General features: G+C 38.7%; 1 protein-coding gene across 1 annotated transcript in view; it reads left to right on the top strand.

The window, feature by feature from the left end:
• The window catches only part of Cntn3 (contactin 3), a 357126-nt gene extending 334259 nt beyond the window's left edge, over positions 1 to 22867 (top strand). Inside the window, exons 20-23 of the mRNA XM_051155002.1 lie at positions 3497 to 3683; positions 16082 to 16194; positions 17544 to 17712; positions 22005 to 22867. Of these exons, the coding sequence (XP_051010959.1) occupies positions 3497 to 3683; positions 16082 to 16194; positions 17544 to 17712; positions 22005 to 22105 (570 nt within the window). The 3' untranslated portion in view covers positions 22106 to 22867. The remainder of the gene's footprint in view (positions 1 to 3496; positions 3684 to 16081; positions 16195 to 17543; positions 17713 to 22004) is intronic.
• The last annotated feature ends 557 nt before the right edge of the window (positions 22868 to 23424 follow it).

Raw genomic sequence — 23424 nt, 5'->3', positions numbered from 1 at the left:
AGAAACATGGTTTGCCCTTAATTATATTCTCGTTTCATATGATTTTCCATATTATTTTTTTCCAACACTAAACTCTGAGTGAGTTTACAAGATGAAAGTGCCTATGTCCATCCACCATCCATGCGCCCTTTGAATGATGTTTTCCCAGGTCCCGTATTCAGGACTCTGGTTAGAGCTATACATCCTATCTCTCATATCTCTTAGCATCATTTTCATAACTTTTATTATTTCTCTGGCCCATGTTCTGGAATAATGTTTAACACTTCTAGCATTCATCTTCAGCTACATACTTATCAATGATTTCAGTTTTTAATATTTTTTTCTTTTCACATCTAAGAGTTCTACTTGTTACTTTTCTAATTTACTTGATGTTTAAATTTACTCTTGCATACTGAATTTATCTCTTTTACAATGCACTTGGGTGTTTGTAAAGATGATAATTTTTTAGTCTCCTTTAGTAGGCTGGTAACAAATATCCAACTGTGACTCTCAGTACAGTTCCTCATTTATAGCACATGTGTCTCTTTTTTTCTTCACGCCCCCATTTTGGCCTGCATCTATATACTGTATAATATATTCTTTCAGCTGAGTGCAGTTACTATTTGAATCTAGAAAATAACCTAAAGAAAATGCAATAAGGCAGAATTATTTAGCAGCTATGCTTGCCACTACAGCTAACTCAGGAGATAGCAGAAGGGGATTGCTAGTTCAAAGCCCAGCCTGGATTGCATAGAGTTTAAACTCAAGCTACTTCATGAGACTTTCAAAACTAAAAACAAAAAGAGGCCCAAAGATTAATAAGGTTCTTTATATGTACAAGGTCCTATGTTCCAGTTCCTAGTTCCACCAGCAATAAACAAATAAAAACCAACCAAAGAACAAACATGTTTTAAAGCAAAATTGATGCAGAACATATTGGAATACTTATAGAAAATTTGCTTATATGCAATTACAATCACTTGTTTAAGTTCTGGTTACTCATATACTAATTCACCTCTGTACAGCTATCTAAAAAGACTAGCACTCTTCACTGACTAGAATTATGCACAATTTGGCACATGTTTTCTCTGTGTCTAAATAATTCTCATACTTCTCCTCAACTAAGATCTAAAGATGAACCTCCACTCCAAAGCTCAGAGATGGCTTGCAGAACTTTAACGTGTATTGTTCACAAGAACTTTCAAGTTCTCTCTGTAATGGGTTTATAAAAGTAGCCTTCACGTGCCAGTTATGAATTATTTTTACTTTTGTTTTCATCAATCTCCTAAGGACCATTTTCTTAAGCAGCTTACACTGAAGTAATTTGATTTCTCACAAAAAAATGGCTCATGTATTAGAGACTAACAAGAGACCAGAAGTTAAACAGCATCTTGATTGAGTTACCAAACTCCTCCATCCCTCTCCTGTGTCATCTATTAAGTGAGGATTATTATGACACAGATTTATGTGATTTTTTTCTAACCTGTGCTATATCCCAGGACACAAGCATTCTGGCTGTGTATAATATATTTTTTTAATTTTTAAATTAATTTATTCTTGTTACATCTCAATGGTTATCTCATCCCTTGTATCCTCCCATTCTTCCCTCCCTCCCATTTTCCCCTTATTCCCCTCCCCTATGACTGTTCCTGAGGGGGATTTCCTCCCCCTGTATATGCTCATAGGGTATCAAGTCTCTTCTTGGTAACCTGCTGTCCTTCCTCTGAGTCCCACCACACCATCTCTAGCCTAGGCTACTCTGGGACTGGCTATGTAGCCAAGGATATCCTTGAGTACTGATCATCCTACCTCTAGCTCCAGAGTGCTTATATTGAAGATGTAAGCCAACACAGCCAGTTTTCAGGGGTGTTGGATATTGAACATAGGGTTCTGTGCATTCTTGGTAAACATTTTATCTCTTGAACTACCACAGCTTTGTTTTTTAAAAGATACATAGCATAAAACCCATAAACACCAATTCTACCTATTCAGACAGCTGTGAATCTATCATTACAGAGATCACCCCATCTTCAAAATGATAATTGTCCTTAGGATTGTGAGAGTAGCTATTTGTTGCTACTTGTAGTATGTGCGAACTACAGATTGTTGTGCAGTTATAAACATTATTTTTGTAGTTATATTTTTATCAAGGTTTAACAAGTGGATGCCAGAATAAAAGGTTGTCTACTGCAAAAGAGAGAAGGGCAAGCATATTTATTTGCAGAAATACAAAATATGTTTTTATTAGCTGCCAAGTCTTCTTTATGTCTTTTATGCTAGCTTTCTTATTTACATTAAGTGATCAAATGTTAGTAACTATTCTTATCCCTACCCAACACACACTTGTACTTTGCATAAGCTTTTTAATTTTTGCATTTTGTCATTGTTGATTTGTTTTTGCTTCGTGAAGAATCTAAACTTAGGAGCAAAGAAAGCAACATTTTATAGCACAAATGGAAAGTATTTAGGAAACATATGTACATATGTTTTGTATTTTCATGTGTGTGTGTGTGTGTGTGTGTGTATAGTTAGCATGCCTGTGGAGAACAGAATCGATGTCTGTCACCCTCCTCAACAGCTTTTTTAATCTCACTTTTTCAGACAGGGTCCCCCACCCTGGAGTCCACAGATTGGCCTGGACCTACTGTCCAGCAAGTTCCAGCGGTCCTTCTGTCTGTGTACCCTAGGACTTGGATTACGGGTGCATGTCACACCTAGTTCTTGCCATGGATGCTAAGGATCTGAATCACAGTCACCACACTTGTGCAGCAAGCACTTTACCAACTGAACAGTCCTCAGAAAACAATCTTCACATTATCGCTCATTACTTCTCTTCCTTCCAAATTTTTTTGCTGGTTTATTTTTGTATCTTTATACCACTTATACATATGCCTATTTAATAAATCCAGTCATTTCAGCACATCACAGTATCCATGTGACCTATTTTAACGTGTTTATACTTAAGATAGCTGCTTTAGTTACTTTGTTCTTCTAGCCATAAGTCTGCATGCACAGGTAGGTTGCTGACATTTGAACATTGCTATAGGATGTTCTACTGCCCAATCAGCTTTCTCAGATCTTCCCCCTAACATCTCACTGTTTCTGGAAGGAATCTCCACTTTGCTGTGGAGTTTGCTCATGCACCGTGAATGCATTCCAGCATTGTAGAGCTGAGCTTGGGGTAGGCTGCTAAAGGATGGAAATGGGAACAGCTTGGTGTTAGGTGTGTGGGTTTCCCCTCTATCTCCCTGTGTGCTGCTGTCATCATGCCCTGAGGGCCTCTGCTCCCTTTGGTTATATTATTTGTATCTTCCTCTTCCTTCATCTGCCCTTTTCTGCATACCAGCTTCTGTGACCAGGTTGAGTGCAGCACCTGGCACACAGTGGGTCTCCTGGGAATGTTAGTGCCATAAACAAGAAAATGCATCGTAGCATCCCTGTTAATGAAATGACGGAAATTTGGAAAAGGCAGTATTTGGTCCAGCTGTTTGCATGTTTTATGTCTGCTGTCCACCAGGTGCGGTACTGGAACAACGGAGGAGAAGAAGAATCATCCAGCAAACTGAAAGTGGCAGGAAATCAGACATCAGCTATGATCCGAGGCCTGAAGAGCAACCTGGCATATTACACAGCTGTCAGGGCTTACAACAGTGCAGGTGCTGGTCCCTTCAGTGCCACAGTTAACGCAACCACCAAGAAAACCCGTAAGTAGATACTCATTTTTTCACTTTTTGAATGTGAAGAAAAGGACTGCATTATCAGTGATAACCTCCTTTATCACCTGAATAGATAAATCAAGTCATTGACCCCAGTGTGTCATAAATCCTACTTCCATGCCCTGGCAAACTCACTGCTACCCTCACAATATCCCTAGCTCTCTAGGTAGACCATCCATTGGAACATCAATGTGCGTTGTTGGGAAATACACTTGTGGGCGTGAAGTCCACCTAGTCTTCATTTTAAGTGTGATTGGCTTTGTGGGTCCACCATCATGGGGTTTTCTAAAGCTTGGCATAACCTTGATAACGGGAAGATGACAGTACCATCTGGGAGCGTGTTTTCTAAGCCTTCCTCACATTTATTTAAAAGATTCCAAAGTGAACTAAAAGGTTATAATAATCAGTCTGTGTGGTCCACATGAATAGATGCACATGTTGGCATATTTGTTTTCATTAGTTCATTTCCGTTCTTATATCTGCCACCTTTCTTCACCCCAATTCCTTCCAACACCTCAATACCAGGTAGAGGAGAAAGAAGCTTAGTGGGGGGAGGAGCCATTGAGATCTTTTTAGACTACTCTTTAGACTACTCACTGGTGCTTAGGGTGCTGAGTTCCTTGGAGCAAGTCCAATCTTCGTCTAGTTAGGATAGCTCCAATTTCTTCTAACTGTTTCTTTTCCCGTGATCACTTGACATACCAGCAGCAGCAGAGGCAGGAACCAGCAGGAGAAGCAGCCATGCCTCCTCTCATGGGGCTCTGGCCTTTTTATATCCCCTCTAAAGTCCCCCAAACTAAACTATCTTCAGCTGGCAGAATCACGCCCCTGCCAGAGCACACATGAAGCAATAGTCTGCTGCTGTGGACAATCTGAAGCAGCCCCTGGGACTAAAACAAATAAACAAAAAAATGCTTACAAAACATACCTAGGTTTTTAAAGAAACCAAAATTCTCACTACATGCACGCAAAAATCCTAACCAGCAATGCCAATGTTGTCTTTGTAGATGACTTTTTGTTACCTTTGTATTCACAGTTAAGATAATGAGCTTTGATGATGTTACAATTAAATTAGTCGTTGGGAAAGACAGTTATTTGCATTTAGTTACTTTTGTAAGTACATCCACCCTAATTTGAACTGTTCTGTTAGTGCCACTGAGATCACAGCTAAAAGCAGCTAAAAAAAATTCCATGTCCCAAACACTTGATGATCATTCCCTTCTGATTTCAACTCTGAAGATGAGGCAAACAAAGCACAAAAGGGTTAAGTACCATGAGGACACTGGCGTTTTTGTTTGTTCATAATAGTTTTCTTAATTTACATTCTAAATTTACTGTGCTTTACAAAGTTTATATAGAAAAGAAACAACTGTTGTTCTTGCTTGACACTTGAGCGGATACATTTAGCTGACAGATTGTCCAAATTTATTTAAAACCATACATTTATTGCCTAAATTTCTAAGAATGTCAGTAATATATAGAGGAATACTATAGATAAGCAGTATTATAATGCTGATAATTTAAAATATACATGAAGCATAATCTTACTACTTTAGATGTTAATTAACCACTGTCATTTGATAGAGGAAATTTGTATGTTTATCTTTGCATTATTTATAAAAAGAAAGAGTGTGGCTAGCAGCTTATTAGCATAATGAGCACTGCAGCGCCACAGTGTGCAGCAAAGCCATTTATTCCCTTCTGTATCATCCATTTGTAAGCAACCCACTAATGTGAGGACTTAACATTATCCTTACCTAATTACTAGGGAAAGTATGACCTAGTCTCTTATGAATAACACGTAGTTAGACCAAGAATGTGCTATTTGAAAATACATAAATGGAAAAATGGTCTGTATTTACAAATTCTCGGTAAAGGTATTTGGCTCTCTTGGCAATAATTCAGTATTCCTAAGGCTTAACTACTCCTCATTATTCACATGTTAAAAGCCAGCACCAATAAAAAATTGCTGATTGCAAAAATACATTCAAGCAAACTTACTTGGCTCTTTCCACAGACTTAATACTCAATGTGATTGCTTACTAGGAAAAATGTAAAAGACAACATGGTGGGCTGGCAAGATTGCTTGCTTGGTGAAGATACTTCCCTTTGAGCTTGAAGACTAGAGTTTTCTGGAACCTACACAATAGCAGTAAAGAACTAGCTCTCTTAAGACAAGTGTCTTCTGACTTTCACAATGTGATATGGCACATTCGTATGTACACACACACACACACACACATACTCACAAACACACACATACTCTCACACACATACACGCACATGCACGCGCGCACACACACACACACACACACACTAAAACCTCTAAAGTATAAAAGACATGATGGGGCTGGAAAGATGGCTCAGCGGCTAAGAGCACTGACTGCTCTTCCAGAGGTCCTGAGTTCAAGTCCCAGCAACCACATGGAGGTTCACAACCATCTATAATGAGATCTGGCGTCCTCTTCTGGCCTGCAGAGGTACAAACAGGCAGAACACTATATACCTAATAAGTAAATAAATCTAAAAAACAACAACAACAACAAAAAAAAAAACAAAAAACAAAAAAAAACTTTAAAAGACATGATGATATCAGAAGAGTCAGTGATGAACTTAGTGACTTGGGGAACCAAAAGGAAGAGTATAGCCAAGTGTTAATAAGAATATCTTGATAATACACGGTGAATGAAATAGCGTCTTAAAAAAATAAATCAAACTCCTTTATAATGGAGAGACAGCATGGAAAGCCAAATTTTCACATAATGATAATGACAATTATTGTTTTAATAGTTATCACTTAGCAATTTCTGCACACAGTTCATAACTCTGTTGGTGTACTGATTCCTAATTCTTGTGGCAGCACTGACTTGAAAGCTATTTGTGTCTTCACTTTATAAAGGAAAAGGCTAAGCCACGGGAAGTTTAGATTTCCCAGAAAAGATGGCAGAGCAAATGATAGAACAATCATCCAGAGAGTCTGTAACACTGTCTCCTCCTCTCTTCCAAACACACACTTAGAGCGTCCACGTCCTTTTCAATGCTAGTGTTTATGGTGATTTTGATCTGTGCTTGGGGACTGGCTAAAATGCCCAGAGATAGTCAGGAATCCAGGGCTGATACAGCTGAAATCTGATGGGAATTTCACCAAGTGAATAAAATCTCTCTCTCTAAACTCGTCTTCTCCTTGTACTGAGGTTCACCTACACCTGCACATTGTTCTACAAAAGTTGCTAACAGGGTTCTCTAAAATGTATGGGAAATTTCATAAATTCTTTAGTCATCTCAAATTTGCATAAAAGGAACATGTAGTCCTTTTTTAAATTATGCTAGTGATTTTTGAAGCATGTACCAAAATAGAATAAGACAGCATCTTTCATCGCTATTTCTGATGTTGATACTGGCAGCTTTGTATAATCATCCTAAGCATTGATGAGGTTCAGTTTCAAGTCCTATTTAAGAATTTTGGCAAGGCTCCCATGATTATCATTTGAAGAAATCATCTGTATGCTGCAGGTATAAAGAGCTGAGATACTACTTTTGATTCCTGGTGTGGTCTCAGTTTTCTCCTCCAGTTCATGAACTTTACAGAGAGTCTTCTGTGCCTTATTCACCCAGACCCCATGCCCAGCCCACTCCCAGCACATGGCAGCCTCTCATTAAATGCTAACTGGATGGCTGAGTGGATAAATGAAAGCTAAAGCAGGCCAGCTTGTGCTACTGTTATTAATCAAATGTACTTCCTCATGACTGCACTTTGTGAATTCAAAATGTATGCTGCAGCCTTTTACGGTCTAGTTTAAAATTTGCAAGCTGTGTGTCCTTGTAATCATGGGATGCAGCATGCAAAGATTTCCACCAATGCTGACTGTAAGCAATTGTAAAAGAGTAGAAGGATTCCCAGGTAAAGCACTGTAGCTTCCATTAAACACTTAATTTTTGATATCTAAATTCTTGTGCTCTCTAAAAGCATTTTTGACTTAACAGTAATTAGCCTCTTCAGTAATTGAAGATGGGTCTCTGTCACTCAAAAGCCAAAGAGAGGCCACTCTTCTCATCATCCACCTAATGAGGCTAATGAGAAAAATTTGCAGATGGCTTAAATATGATTGGAAGTGTTCTTTTCTAAGGGGAAACATATTGACAGTCTCATGTCCAGAATTGGTAATAATGAATCTATAGAACAGATACCCAGCATCCTGTGCGATAAAGCTCCAGTAGCAGTTCTGGTTGTGATATGGAAGGATTCAGGCCAACATCTTCAAACGTCAGCCAATTGAATTCCACACTGAATCTTTCTCAAGCTGAGTTCTCCATCTTGTCCCTCATCCTGACACTTATCCATTCTAACACCCCCAAACACAGCTCATTATTTTATTTCTTAGGCCCCAGATCTCAGGCATCCTTGAATCTCTTGTAGTAGGTGGGTGAAGAGATTCTAAGGATGCTCTAATGTCTTCCTTCCAGCTTGCTGTAGAGCAATGGAGTTACCACTCTGGCCTTATGTGGGTTCAAGGGACTTGAACTCAGGCTCGCATGCTTACTCATTGAGCACTTCCCCTGCTGAGCTACTCCCAAGGCCATGGGAAGTGGTGGAGTCTTGATACATTCAGAATTCAATTACAAGTTAGTTCTAAGAGTCAAAATTAAGTGGGAGAAAGGTGGCTTGGGGTGAAGTCCTTCCCAGATAACCTGAGCACAATCCCTGCAACTCAACATGGGGAAGAGAAGGATTTCTCCTGAAAGTTATCTTCAGACAACCACAACATATGTGCTGTGGCCTGCTTAGGCCTGCACATGCTCCCACACAATAAATTAATACTACACACAAACACACACACACACACACACACACACACACACACACACACACACACACACTGCATTCACAGCGGCTTCTCTGGAGCGAGCTGCTTCTGTCCTTCCCAGGATCAGAAATAGCCCTCTTGTTCAGCAGTATTTGCCTCTCATAAGCCAGGTTGATCTTGTGGCCATCACTCCCCTGCTCAGAACTTTCCATTCACTTCCCATCCATTTAAAGTAAATGTTAAATCCTTAAAATTCTCCACCTAGGCTCATATAAGCCAACTTCCAGCTCTGTCACCAAATCATTCACTTCTTCCTGTTTCCTGACCTTGTTAATTGCACATTCACTTCAGAACTGTGACGTTTGCTGCCCCCCTATGCCTAAACAAATCTTCCTGTAGCTATTCAATAGACATACTCCTTGATACTCTCAGAACTTCACATCTCAGTGTGCTGCCTGCCTGCCATACTGAAGCATATAGCCTGGCATCTCCCCAAAGTCCTGCCTCTTTCCCTGCTTTATTCATTTATGTACCCTTGATCATTAGCACACAGGCTCCATTTTATATGTGTTTCTTTTTTATTTTTAAAACTATATTTCATTCATTCCATATTCATCTCTGAATGGATTTTGTAGGTGTTTATACCATAGTACACATGTCGCTATCGGAGGATAAGTTACTGAATTTGGATCTTACCTTCCCCCATGAGCTTTGATAGCACGTACCTGTGCCCACTAAACCATTTTGCTGGCTATAGATGTTCTTACTTTACCCTTACCTCTCCTTGACTTGAATAATAACTCCTTCAAGGAAGAGAGTTTTACTTCATTTCATTGTTGTTTTTATTATTCTTGGAGCTCCATCTTTATTCTAATAATCATAGTCAGACCCAATAAATACTGGTCAACTCTTTAACTTCTGCCACTACTCATGCTAACACCATTCAAGTCCAGTCCACTCCTCTGGGTATCAACAGAGAGACTAGGTGTCCCACTGTCTATGAAAGTAGAATCATTATTCATTTTGACAATTTCCCTCAGATCTGCATGGAATCCTTACTGGATTCTTAAATTAATAATGATGGGTTAACCAATTGTAAGAAAAACCAGTTCTCCTGCCTTGAAAGCCACGGGCATACCTGTGTATAGCAAAGGAATTTGTCAGTCACTCCTCTAGCTGTTGAAAGAAAAACCCAGGGAGGATTTGTCTTATCTTTGTTTTGTGGCTGCTAAGTTGACTCTATGCCAGGAAGATAGGCAAGTTCATCCACAGTCAGGGAAAAGAGAGAGATCAATGCTGGTGTATAGCTGGCTCTTTCTACTTTTCATTTTTATTGAATCTAGGACCACAGCCCAAAGAATGGTACTGCCCACCTTTAGGATGGTTTTTTATATCAGTTAAATCTTCTTGAAAACATTCCCATAGGCATAAACATATGCATGATTAAAAGTAATGAAAGTTTTCAATGGTGTGATGCATTTGGTCCATTTCTCTTTTTTATTATTATTATTAATTTATTCATATTACATCGCAATTGCTAGCCCATCCCTTGCATCCTTCCATTCCTCCCTCCCGCTTTCCCCCTACTTCTCTCCCCTATGACTGTGACTGAGGGGGACCTCCTCCCCCTGTATATGTTCATAGGATTACAAGTCTCTTCTTGGTAACCTGCTATTCTTCCTCTGAGTGACACCAGGCCTCCCCATCAAGGGAACGTGGCCAAAAATGGGGCACCAGAGTTTGCATAAAAGTCAGACCTCACTCTCCACTCAACTGTGGAGAATGTCCTGTCCATCAACTAGATCTGGGAAGGGGTTTGAAGTTTACTGCCTATATTGTCCTTGGTTGGTGCCATAGTTTGAGCAGGACCCATGGACCCAGATCTGCGCGTCATAATGTAGGTTTCTAGGACCCTCTGGATCCTTCTATTTCCCCATTCTCCCATGCTTCTCTCACCTAAAGTCCCAATAGGATGTCCTCTTCTCTGACTCACTTTCCTAGTAAGTGAAGACTTTCATAAGACATGCCCCTTGGGCTAGCGTCTCGATATAAGTGAGTATATACCATTTGACTCTTTTTGCTTCTGGGTGAACTCACTCATTATGATAATTTCTAGTTTAATCCATTTGTCCACAAATTTCAGGAATTCCTTGTTTTTAATAGCTGAGTAATATTCCATAGTGTAAATGTACCACAGTTTCTTTATCCATGTTTTCGACTGAGAGGCACTGTTTCCAGGTTCTGGCTATTATGAATAAGGCTGCTATGAACATGGTTGAGCATATGTCCCTGTTGTGTGGTAGAGCATCTTCTGGATATATTCCAAGGAGTGGATTAGCTGGGTCTTGAGAAAGCCCTATTCCCATTTTTCTGAGAAAGCACCAGATAGATTTCCAAAGTGGTTGTTTAGTTTGCCTTCCCACCAGCAATGAAGGAGTGTTCCTCTTTCTCCACATCCTCTCCAGCATGTGGTGTCACTTGAATTTTTTATCTTAGCCATTCTGATGGGTGTAAGATGGAATCTCAGTGATGTTTTGATTGCATTTCTCTGATGTCTAAAGAGATTGAACATTTCTTTAAGTGTTTCTCAGCCATTTGACATTCCTCTGTTGAGAATTCTCTGTTTAGTTCTGAGCCCCATTTCCCAACTGGGTTATTTGGTTTGGTGGTGTTTAATTTCTTGAGTTCTTTATATGATCTAACTGGATGCCTACATCTAGAAAAATGCAATTAGACCCATATTTGTCACCATGTACAAAACTCAAGTCCAAGTGGATTAAAGACCTCAACATAAAACCACAGGCATTAAATCGGTTAGAGGAAAAAGTGGGGAAGAGCCTGGAACACATTGGCACTGGAGACAACTTCCTGAACAGAACATCAACAGCCCAGGCCTTAAGGTCAACAATTTATATGTGGGACCTCATGAGGCTGAGAAGCATCTGTAAGGCAGGAGATACTGTCAACAGAACAAAGTGACAGCCTACAGACTGGGAAAAGATCTTCACCAACCCTTCATCTGACAAAGATCTAACATCCAAAATATATAAAGAACTCAAGGAATTGGTTCATTTCTAACACTGAGTGAAACAATGTATATCTAGGTACTAGATAGAAAGGAACTCTGAGTTATTTCATTTTCCCACAAATCTCACTTGTTTAACCAGCTTAGTTAAAAAATGGTCATGGTCTTCTCAAGCAATGTCTAAGTACACAATGTACTTTTCAGGTACTGATGATAACATTCACTTAAATGGAACTCATCTTCTTATCATTAAGTGGCCAAGAAAAAGAATGGAAAAACATACTGTGTTCTGTATAATTGACCACAACAAGCATGCACTCTGAAAATTCTGTTTCCCAAGGCAATTCCAGCACTATGGAAATATCACTCTTGAAAACTGCACACCATAAAATCCTCAATGTCAGCGGCCTCAATGATATATCATACCATTGAAATCCACTATTTACAGGAGAAAATCATCAAGTGCCCAATAAGACCCCACTATGATCCCGTAACCCAAAACATCATTATAAGTACCACTTTCAATATGCTTCCCAGATTTCTATTCAACAGATATTTTCTCTTTGGTTCTATGTTTGGTTACCTGTATGTTATATAAGCACATATGGTGGCTGGCTTATTTATCATTTGGTACAATTTAAAATCACTTTGGGAAAGAGTCTTGTTGATGCAGAGTCTAGATCAGGTCACCTTGTAGACAACTCAGTAGGCAGAAGGGAAGGTGTCCTGGCTATGTTAATTGATAGAGAATAGCCACCCTGAAGTGAGTGGTACTGTTTACTAGTATTGAGTCTGGCCTTGTGCAAGAACAGAGAAAGCCAGCTGAGCAAGAGGCATGCAAGCGTCCATTTCTCTCTGCTATTGCCTGTGGATGTGATATGACTTAGCTGCTTCAAGTTTTACCTTAATTTCCCCACAATAGCAATCTGCTACCTGGAACTGTGAACTAAAATAAGCCCTTTCTCCCTTTGTTGCTTTTTTTTTTTTTTTTTTTTTATCAGAGTGTTCTATCACAGCACTAAGAATAAAACCAAAACACCATGTATGTGTTCTATCTATCTCACCTTGACTCCAGGCCACAAATTGTTCAGTTGTTTTCTCATTGATAAATGTGTCTTCTGCCCTGGCTTCACCTGGGCATAACCATATCACTGTCATCAGCTCGTTGCAGACAGATGTCTATAAAACAACTGGAAACAAACAAACACAGAAAGCATCATGATGGATGCTTAAAGGTAGACCACAATAAAAAAATTATTCTTGGAATAGTGCTATTCTACTGTAGAATAAGTAAATCCTCCTGGGAATTTTAGGGATCATAGCACAATTTATATTGTGCTATAAGTCCAATTTAATATTGTCTTTAAAAAAAAGCAAATTAGATTTTTCCAGTCTTTTCTATTTTATATCATACTGTCAAAATAGATATTTATTTGAAAGAGGAAATATCAGTAGACTTCAAATCTAGCAAGTCATTTTGAAATGTCGACCACCGGTTCAATTAAATCCAGGATATCTGGCCCATGTCAGGCTGTTATATATCCTACTCCTGGATGGGGGAAAGCACAAACCATGAAGTTAACAGTGCTACAAAATACACTGTATTCATCTCAGGGACTTTCCTACTTTGCTACTTGATTTCATGCCTTCAGATGCCTACCATGTGGCTTAGAAGGTGTATACATTGCTGCTCAACAAGATCTGCGTTAGGTTGAGTTTACAGTCAATTAGTTCTGTCTGGACCCTGCTGTGTGAGCAATTGTCACAATTCTCTCCCTGACTTTCACTCCTCTACAAGTCACATACAGCAGGCACCTTACTGTGTTTGCGGGTTTGGGATTGGTTTGTTTCACTTAGCCTAGTGGCCTCAAGCTTCATCCACATTCTAGCATATGTTAGATTCCTGGTTCTTTATAAGATGAGCAATACCCCATCCATTAGCACATTTTGGTTATGCCTTCCCTTGTGGATGGAAACTTGTGAGTAGTTTGTCTTCATCCTTGGACCACTGTGAGGGGAGCTTCTATGAACACACATGGATAGTCTCCCTTACCTCTCTGAGTTAGGCCCATTACAGAAATGAATATCATTGCAGTAGAGCATACTAGAGATTAAGAAACTCATGTCAAAGCTCATTCTGTATTGCCCAATGCACTCAGATAGTTACTAGAGGCTGGTTTGTAACCTTAGGAGCTAGAAGAATGACGCTTGGGTTAAGAATTCCCCAGGCAGTGGTGTTGTTACCAGTGGTAGCAAGAAATTGATGGGTACCATTTTTAACATTTTAAAAATTAAACAGGAACCATTAGCTTCATTTTAGAGTACACACAAGAATGTGATTAGCATATCAAGCTGGCTCTTATGTAACTATCATTGTTTGGAGTGAGTCTAAAAATTATATTTGTGGGGTTTTTTTTTAGGGTTTTTTGTTTTGTTTTCTTTTTTGTTTATTCTTTGGTTTAGTATCTTTATAAAAAATGAAAATGGGGGTTGGAGAGATGTCTCAGCAGTTAAGAGTACTTGTTGCTCTCCCACAGAATGAAAGTTCATTTCCCAGCACCTACATGGGCTTCAGTGGCTTACAATACCCTGTAAATCCAGCTCCAGGGAATCCAGTGAATTCTGCCTTCTGTGTGTACCTGTACACACATGCACAGAGAGTAAAAAGTAAAAACACATAGACATGTGCATAATTAAAAAGAATTTTAAAAATGACCAAGTAATGAAACAGTGAAATGAATAAGGAAGAGTAGTCAGACACAGGGAAGAAAAAAAAAAAGAATAAAAAAAAAAAAAAACACCTTCCAATTTCCTTACTAAATTATTTGACTTTCTTGTAGTTTTTCTTTCTTTTTTCCTTCCTTTCTTCCTTTTTGTCATTTCACAAAGTATTCCTCTCAGGCTGGATTCATTCAACTCATGTGCCTAAGGATCCATACCGGACACACCACCATTCCCTGTCATTTCTTCTCTAAAGCTGGTATTGGGGTAGGTAATGCAGCCCCAACGACTGAAACGTCCGGCAACCTGTCAGCACACATATGTTGATAGAACAATCATGATGAAATGCATTTTCTGTATTTTATCAAGTCAAATCAGGCCCACCCTTTAATGCTGCCGCCAGTTGCATGGGCAACAGACTTAGGGATGATGTTCTCAGTACATCCATGGCACCAATACAGAGTGACTAGAACACACTCATTAATACTTCAACCCTAAGAGGCTACTATTAATATTATTATTAAAGCCTTATAGCTCAGTACTAGCTGACTTAAACTCATTTTTAGTGTCCAGACACAAAAACATTTAAAGCTACATAGCATCCTGTTAGTGAGGACACAGTAAACTAAAGAGGGTGTATGCAATACCGTCTTGTTTGGGGGTATGCATCCCATATGTATCTGAGAGTGCTTCCATTTGTAAGTACAGCTGTATTTTCCTTTCAGCATGAGGTAATGATGATGTTCTGAAATTTCTCTGGAAAGGCAATCTCTTGGGGCATTTTCCCATCACAAATCCAGTTATTGAAATCACAGCCTGCGTTTCAATATACAGGGATGAACTGTTTCCCTATTATTGTAGGCATATGTGACGCCGTTGACAAATGAGCAAGATGTTTGTTGTTTTGTGAGTGAAAAGAAACTGAATGTTTAGTGTCCCTTCCACTGCTCAGTAAACAAATGGAAACTGCCACTTCTTACTCCATTCCATCCCCCCCCCCCGCCACACACACATACACACAGAGACACCCCAGCACCTCACCAGAACAATTTTCCTATCTCGTGTTCTTGTGAAGGGACTAGCTGTAAAATCAAGTCTATAAAGTTCAGAGAGTTTCATTAATTCTCTAATGCAATTCTCATTAAGTTCTTTAGCCTTTCACATTATTTGTCTCAAAAACTGATTTAAACTTGGAAAACGAAGACTTTAAAAATATGGACCCTCTGCTGTGATTTTTCATGTGTGTAGCTATGAGAATGAATCTGAGTAATCCTGATTTTTTATTGCCTCTCGTTTTGCCCATCTCATCATATGAGGAGACTGGCTTAAAAATTATCCACACTTCATTTCCTATGACTTTAATCTGCTTATTTGGCAATTTCTCTCAGCCTCTAGTGTGTGTCAAAACAAGCCCCATGCTTACCCTGCTTGACTCATCAACAAGGAGCCCCCTTGTGGTAGATAATGGAATTGCCTTTCTTATGTTTTCAAGACATTTTCATGGTATGGTATGGTACGGTTTGGTACAGTTTGGTGTGGTGTGGTACGGTTTGGTATGGTATCATAAGATATGGTATGACATTGTGTGGCATGGTATCGTGTGGTATACTGTAATATGGTAAAGCCAATTTTCTCACAATTTAAACACAGTAACCTTTTATAAAGAAACATTTTAAAGCCCCTCTTTATTTTATTTCCTACTCCATATCTATGCCATTGGTTACAAAGGAGCCTCTTCTCCTTCCATGAGTGTCATAGAATATTCATTCGTCTGCTCCATCTTAAATATGACTTTGTACCCAAATAAGTTTTAATTTCTCCCTTTTCATTTCCAGCTCCCAGTCAGCCACCAGGAAATGTTGTTTGGAACGCCACAGAAACTAAAGTGTTGCTTAATTGGGAGCAAGTGAAAGCCATGGAGAACGAATCAGAAGTCACAGGCTATAAGGTCAGTTGGATGCATCTTTGCAAATGTGCTCCAAGCAAAGCTAAGTGGACTGTTTTTGAAATGTTGGTGATATGGTTTCTTAATCTAATTTTCACACAACTATCAAGCTTTTCATAAAAGGAACATTTTCTCGAAATGTCTGACTTGTTAAATATAGTTACATAGCTGGGTTTGGTGTCACATGCCTTTAATCCCTGTACTCGGGAAGTAGAGGCTGGTGGAGTGCTGTGAGTTTGAAGCCAGCCTGGTCTACAAAGTGGCTTCAGGACAGTAAAGGCTACACAGAGAAACCCTGTCTCAGAAAACCAAATACATATATGAGATAATTTTGCTTATAAAGAATTCAAACATTATGGCTATAAATTGTATTGTTTATTTTCAGTGCTTACCAAATACTGTTTTTAAAACAACTGTAAAGTTTACCAATTATTCCTTGCCTTCCACAAGCAAAGACACATTCTGCATGGCTCTGTCTGTTTTCTGTCCTCATTGTAAGCATTGTGGGTGAGCTGAGGCAGGAAGGATGGATTCTTACTGTCATTCTTAGCAGCCTGAGGAGTTCCCTAAATGTTTAGAGATGTTGACACAAGTGAAACCATATTCATAGCTTCAAAGAATTTCAGTTCATCTAACTTATGAAGCATAGTTGGGTTTCACATTGATATGTTAGATAGTCTTAAGCTTTATAGTTAATACAGGTGCCCAGAAGGAAGATAAGATATACCCTAGAGCATGGATGTGGGTTTCATTAAGAAAAAAAAAAAAAAAAAGACTCACAGAAAATTACACATACCATGAGTGTGGCTACAATTTCCTCAAGGGAGGGTTATGCTCATTTTTTGTAATCCTCAGGGAGTTACTGCTGAAAGGAATGAGACCCTATCCAAGTTCTTATACATTCCTCATTAAACCCGGTTGATTGTTACTTTATACAAACTATCAGATACAGAATGTTAGCTTTACGTAGACAACCTTTACAACAAATGTAAATGGCTCACAATTGTTGCTTTGAGGTTGGGGAGAGGCTTCAATCAGACTCTGAAGCAAGGGTCCCCTTCACTTTTCACATGCCCCATAATCTCCCTGTGGTTCTCTTCCTCCCCACTTATCAATAACCACTCTAACTGAGGTTTTCCATTAAAAAAAAAAGTTCAATATTCATCAATCCTCTTCGGTTTTGAGATCCTGATAATTTCACTACGTTAACCATGTTTAAAACCTATAGACCTGGCCCAGAGCGCACTTTATATTCTAGGGATATAGAGCCCTAAAGTCATTTTGGAGTGACAAGGTTTGTGGTGGACATAAAAGCTGACTGTATAAAAAGTGTGTTTGCTTATGTTCTCTAGGTTTTCTATAGGACTAGCAGTCAGAATAATGTGCAAGTGCTGAACACGAATAAAACTTCAGCTGAACTTTTGCTGCCTATCAAAGAGGACTACATTATTGAAGTCAAAGCCACCACAGATGGAGGGGATGGCACCAGTAGTGAGCAGATCAGGATCCCAAGAATAACCAGTAAGTTGGTTAAACTTATTTTCCCCTTCACTTTCATTAGCGTCATTAAATCCTATAAGTCAGTGATTGATGCGCTGCCTATCCATTTCCCCAGCATGCATTTGGCATGCATGGGGCATATAATATAAGGACAGAAGGAAAAACATTAGGATGGTGCAAAACCTGGGAGAAGAAGAGGCAAGAAATAACATTATGCACTCTTTAGCAGAATTTATTTAAACTCCTTATTTTGAGTTCTCCTGACAATTGCCATGGAATTATCTACTGAAGCCAAATTTTCTAAGTACTTCTCAAGGGTAATATTAAGCCACATGCAGGTTTTCTTTTATTATTTTAATTTTATTAATTTATTCAGATTACAACTCAGTTGTTATCCCATCACTTGTATCCTCCCATTCCTCCCTCCCTCCCACTTTCACCCTATTCCCCTCTCCTAGGTCTAAGACCCAACGGGACCTCTTCCCCCACTATATGGTCATAGGCTATCAAGTCTCATCGTGGTAGCCTGCCTACTCTTTCCTCCAGTGCCATCAGGCCTCCCCACCAAAGGGAGGTGGTCAAATATGGAGGACCAGAGTTCATGTCAGAGTCTGTCCCTACTCTCCACATAGCTGTGGAGAATGTCCTGTCCATTGGGTAGATCAGAGTAGGAGTTCAATGTTTATTACTTGTATTGTCCTTGGTTAGTGCAATAGTTTGAGCAGACCCCACTGGGCCCTGATCCACCCATCACGATGTTCTTCTTGTAGGTTTGTAGGACCCTCTGGGTCCTTCTATTTCCCCGTCTCCTATATTTCTCTTACCTAGAGTCTCAGTATTATGTCCTTACATCTATCCCAGTTTCCTGGTAAGTGAAGACTTTTGTGGGACATGCCTTTTGGGATAATGCTTTCTAGGTGTGTGATGGTTCAAGCCAATAATCTCCAGACTCAAGAGTCCCAACCAGAAAAATCCTGAATTCCACACTAGCCTAGTTAGTTGAAGGACAGCCTAGGTTACATAGTGAGATTCTGTCTTTTTCCAGTTGTTCATCCCCTTCTAGTTGCAGGCAATATATCAGCTCTTTCAGTGAAAAAATTAAAATTTATAAGGTCATAATCTACTTATGAATGCCGGACAGAGAGACAGGTTTTTTAAATAGCTAGTTTTAATTTCACAGGTGATTCACACTAACTTTTTCTCTGAAAACCCAATGAAATTTATTCTACTATGGAAATTTCAATTTCTGAGTTAAGGGAAACATACTCTTGCATACATATTTTCTCAGTGACAAAGTGACATAAATTGTATCTTTACTTTTAAGTCCCATCTGGAGTTCTCCAGCCTTAAGTGATGTACTGTAAAGCCCACCTTGTATTACTCAGTCCTGTTTTTCTCAGTGACACAAATAGAATGGTCCCACCTTCCATGTATTGATCTTGGCTTTGTCCATAGTACTGGGCATGTAGCAAACTGTCTCTGTCATCTTCTCATTTGGAAAGCTGCTAGCCTGCAACCCCTGTATGCTCAGGTAATTAATTTTATTCCTTCTCAAGTCTCTGATGGGGTTGAAGACCAGATAGTTTAGTCTTACAATTAAGCTTAGTTTTTTAGGGGTTAACATGTTTTAGGTCTGTATAGATGTTTTAAGCTGATAATGATGAGATATAATAGATATTGATCCACATTCAGAATTTTAGATGCACCAAGATAGGAAAGATGTTTTCTTCAAGGCTGCTAAGTGCAAATAGCCAAAACACTAAGAATGTAACATTTATATAATTCCTGATTGTTTCATAGTTCTTTTTGCTGTAGGTAATTCACTGTATATATGTGTAATAATATAAATATATATAAAACATAAAAATATTTATTAAAATAAATAAATAAAAGGAAGTGAGTGACATTATGACAAGAGTGAAAAATTTAGCAATGTAGGAAAATTTTATTTTTTGTGAAAATATCTTGACTAAAGCACACAAATCAAACTATCCTAAGAAAATAGCTGATAGTTTTTTTCATCACATAACTATGAAAGTCTATAAAGGCCATTTTAGATTGGAGATGATCCTGAAAGTCTGTGCAGATCAATAGACCAAAAGAGAAACTGATTTATATTTATTATGAGTATTTTAAGTTGTAATAAATATATTAAAAATTGTGTGTGTGTGCATGTATATATACATGAGTGCAGTTGCCCCCACAGGGCAAAAGCAGGTGTCATTCTGATTATTTGCAGGTGGAATTACAGACAATCATGAGGTTTTGAGCAACCTGACATGGGTGCTGTGAACTAAACTCGGGTCCTCCCCAACAGCAGTTCTCAATCTCTGAGCCAGCTCATCTCCTCAGCCCTGGTTCTTTTACCTTTTAAAATAAGGAACACATGCTTCTTATTCCCTAGTAGTATGAGGTCTAGAGTGAAAATGACAGTATAGACAGTGGCACTGGTAGCAGGACTAAGTGTTCTGTTTCTTTAGAGAAAAGCAGGAGGCATTTTAGTTTGGGGACTATGTTTCTCTCTGCCTGCTTTCTCCCTTATATGTAAAATAAGAATTGTCTCCATACTTTAGCAGTACCCATATCCTCCTCCTTTTATGTCATTTTTTTTTTCATCCAGGGACGACTGCCTAATGTGGATAATCTGACCCTGCCTTGTTCCTGATCTTGTGAGGTCAGGTGACTACACAGGGTTGTCTTTGAAAGTGGAGTCTCTATTGATTCCTTGTACAAAAATAATAGCTCGTATTATGAATAAAATGTATCTGCATAGAGACAAGCACATTTTCTAAATCTTTATCCTATGAATCTTTAATTAAACCATCAAATTATCTCACCAGTTGTTTGTAATCAAGTCTAATCATTTTCACAATGATGAAGTTGTTTTTGCAATTTCAATTAAAGTTAAAGTACATGAAATGAACAGACTGGAGTCATTTACTAGCACTTGGACACATCAGTGTCTTATGTGGACTGCTAGCAGCCAGAGTGATTCTAGATTAGGCTTGTGTTATAATTTAACTTTGATAGAACAGGCTTTACTTCCATTCTTGTGTGTCTTAGTTCATTCAAACTACTTCATGGAGTGGCATGGGGAGAATGTGATTGAAACAGGATTTCTCTGTGCATCCTTGCCTGTCCTGAGACTTTCTCTGTATACCAGGCTGGCCTCAAACTCAAAGACTTTCCTGCCTCTGTCTCCTGAGAGCCGGGATTAGAAGTGTGCACCACCACTGCCCAGATCAGACTACATTAAAACAATATCATTATCTGACTGGTTTATAACTATATAATACCTTACTCATGATTTCAGAAGCTAGAAAATCGAAGGCTGAGGTGCCTACAAATTCCTAAATGTTTTCAAAACATTCCATATCCAAATTTTACCAAGGAAACAGGGTTCCCTTTTTTGATAATTAGTCTGATTAACAAAAAAAAAAAATTAGAAATGGACTCAATAGTTTGCTTGACTGCAGCTTTATTAGAGGTTTGGAGAAAAACAACAGGGCAGGCAAACTATAAATCTGGCAACTGTCTGGAGGAAAAGATGGAGACCAGGAAAAAGAAAAAGCCGTGCCTTTGGCAATGGAGGCTAATAAGCAGCTTCATTACAAAAAAAGAAAAAAGAAAAATAGAAAGAAAGAAAGAAAGAAAGAAAGAAAAAGAAAGAAAGGAGATTGGGAGCCTCAAAGCCTCAAAGAATGAGCGAGAAAGACCAGTGGGTATGGAAGTGTTTGTTTAGGCTTTGGCCAATATCCAAAAAAAGATACAAAGAAGAAAAAACGAACTAGGACTCAAACACAAAGAGCCCACATGGCTAGCCTCCATAGCGCTTCCCATTGGAAGGTCTGCAAGTTCCTTCACTAAGGAGTTCCCGGAAAGGAAAAAAAAGTACATCATCTCATTCAGGAGATAATTATTCCTCTCATCTTAGCATGGCTTCAGAGATTCAGATTTCCTAGGGGAGTGGGCTGCTGGAGAGGTGTTTAAAAGGCCCAGGCATAGGGGTAGAATTTATAGTCTATTATTTTGACCAGGAAGAAATAGGTCTGCCCTCAACACAGCCCCATTGCCTTGGCCATTTCACATGGTAATTTAAGTCTAAGGAGTGGCAAAGCTGATGCTTAAGATTCTTGAGTTACCAGGAAATCAGGGGTTGAGGTCCAAAGCCTTAAGGACCTGAAGGCTGCCACTGTAGCATTCACCACCACTGAAAATGGGATTTTAGCATGATTTCAGGGGAAGCAGAAACATTCAATCCCTAGTGTTCTGATTACAGCCCTTATCAATGAACCTTTTATTATCTTTGACAGGTATGGATGCAAGAGGATCCACATCAGCCATTTCTAACATCCACCCTGTGTCAGGTTATATCCCTATCCTACTGTTCTGTATTGTAAATGCTTTGTGGTGATAGGCCTTTTTTTTTATTATTTACTGGAAAGTTAATTGAAAAAAGTGCTTTCTGAAACAGTGATTATGCATGTTTTTTCAGTTATGTGTTTTTAAATTTCTACTCCATTATAGGTAAAATATGAATATAATAAAAACAGTAAATCCTTTTAGAGGAATCTGAAATGCCTTAATATTTGCTTGGTAAACCAAAGGAACTTGCAAACTACATACTGCAAACTTTTGATAGAAATATTCTTATGTTATGAGTTTAATCACTGCCTATGTGTGAGGCACATACAAACATACGATACACAAAAACAAAACACACACATAACAAATAGAAACACATAGTACATATACAGCACACACACATGCACACACACACACACACACACACACACACACACACACACACAGAGTTTTCCTATATGACAAAGTCATTTATTCCAAATGTTCTTTTCCCATTATTACAACATTACCTGTCATACTAAAATTACCGATTTGAATCCCTCAGATTAAAAATTCACTTAGACAGTTATTATGCTGGAAGGGTGTGGCCTGTGACTCCATAGATTATTGTTAGAAAATGCTGTTCTGAGCTTGGGGAAGTGACATCTGTTGGTGATATGTGTTTGTGAGATTCCTTCAGTCACTTTGTTCTCTCATTTTTCAGATATTCATCCTATAAAATAAGGTGACAATATTTCTCCTATTTGCCTTTATAGCAAGAATTCATTGTTAAAAACAAAGAAGGAAATATGAAAAGCATGGTTTCATCCCCCCCACACAGTGCCCCTGTGCAGAATGTTATAGGAAAAGGCATTTTTTTTTAAGCTTGCCGGTATTGCATGTTCTCGATTGGATTATCTGTCTCGTTCAAAGATGGAAATGGAACTGAGTGAATATTGTAACATCTTTTCTTTTTGTTCATATTTATAAAGAAAAAGACGGAACATGGAAATTAACACATTTTATCCTTCCACAAAAGTTAAAGTGAAATTAACTAAGATGCATTCTTCTCCCATGTAAAAATAAGGTTTCAGCTTTGTTGAAACCCAGTAGAGAAAATAAGGAACCACTGTATGAAACAAAATGCATATAATTCTTCATTTTCAATTTCGGACTTCATTAACGGGCCCTCTCTCTCTGGATGGCAGAGATTTTTTTTTTTTTAAATGAAATCCCACTGTTTATCTCATCTACTCAGGCAGGCTTCTCCATTCCCGAGTTAAATTTGTAATAGAACATGGTGGCGCTGCTGGCTTTGATACGGATGACTCAGTCTGTCAGTGTGTGCTTTTCAAAGGACGGAGGAAGCCATGACTTCGCAGTAATACG

The sequence above is a fragment of the Acomys russatus genome, chromosome 13, assembly GCF_903995435.1.
Source record: "Acomys russatus chromosome 13, mAcoRus1.1, whole genome shotgun sequence".
NCBI lineage: Eukaryota > Metazoa > Chordata > Mammalia > Rodentia > Muridae > Acomys > Acomys russatus.
This window is presented reverse-complemented; position numbering and strand designations above follow the sequence as displayed.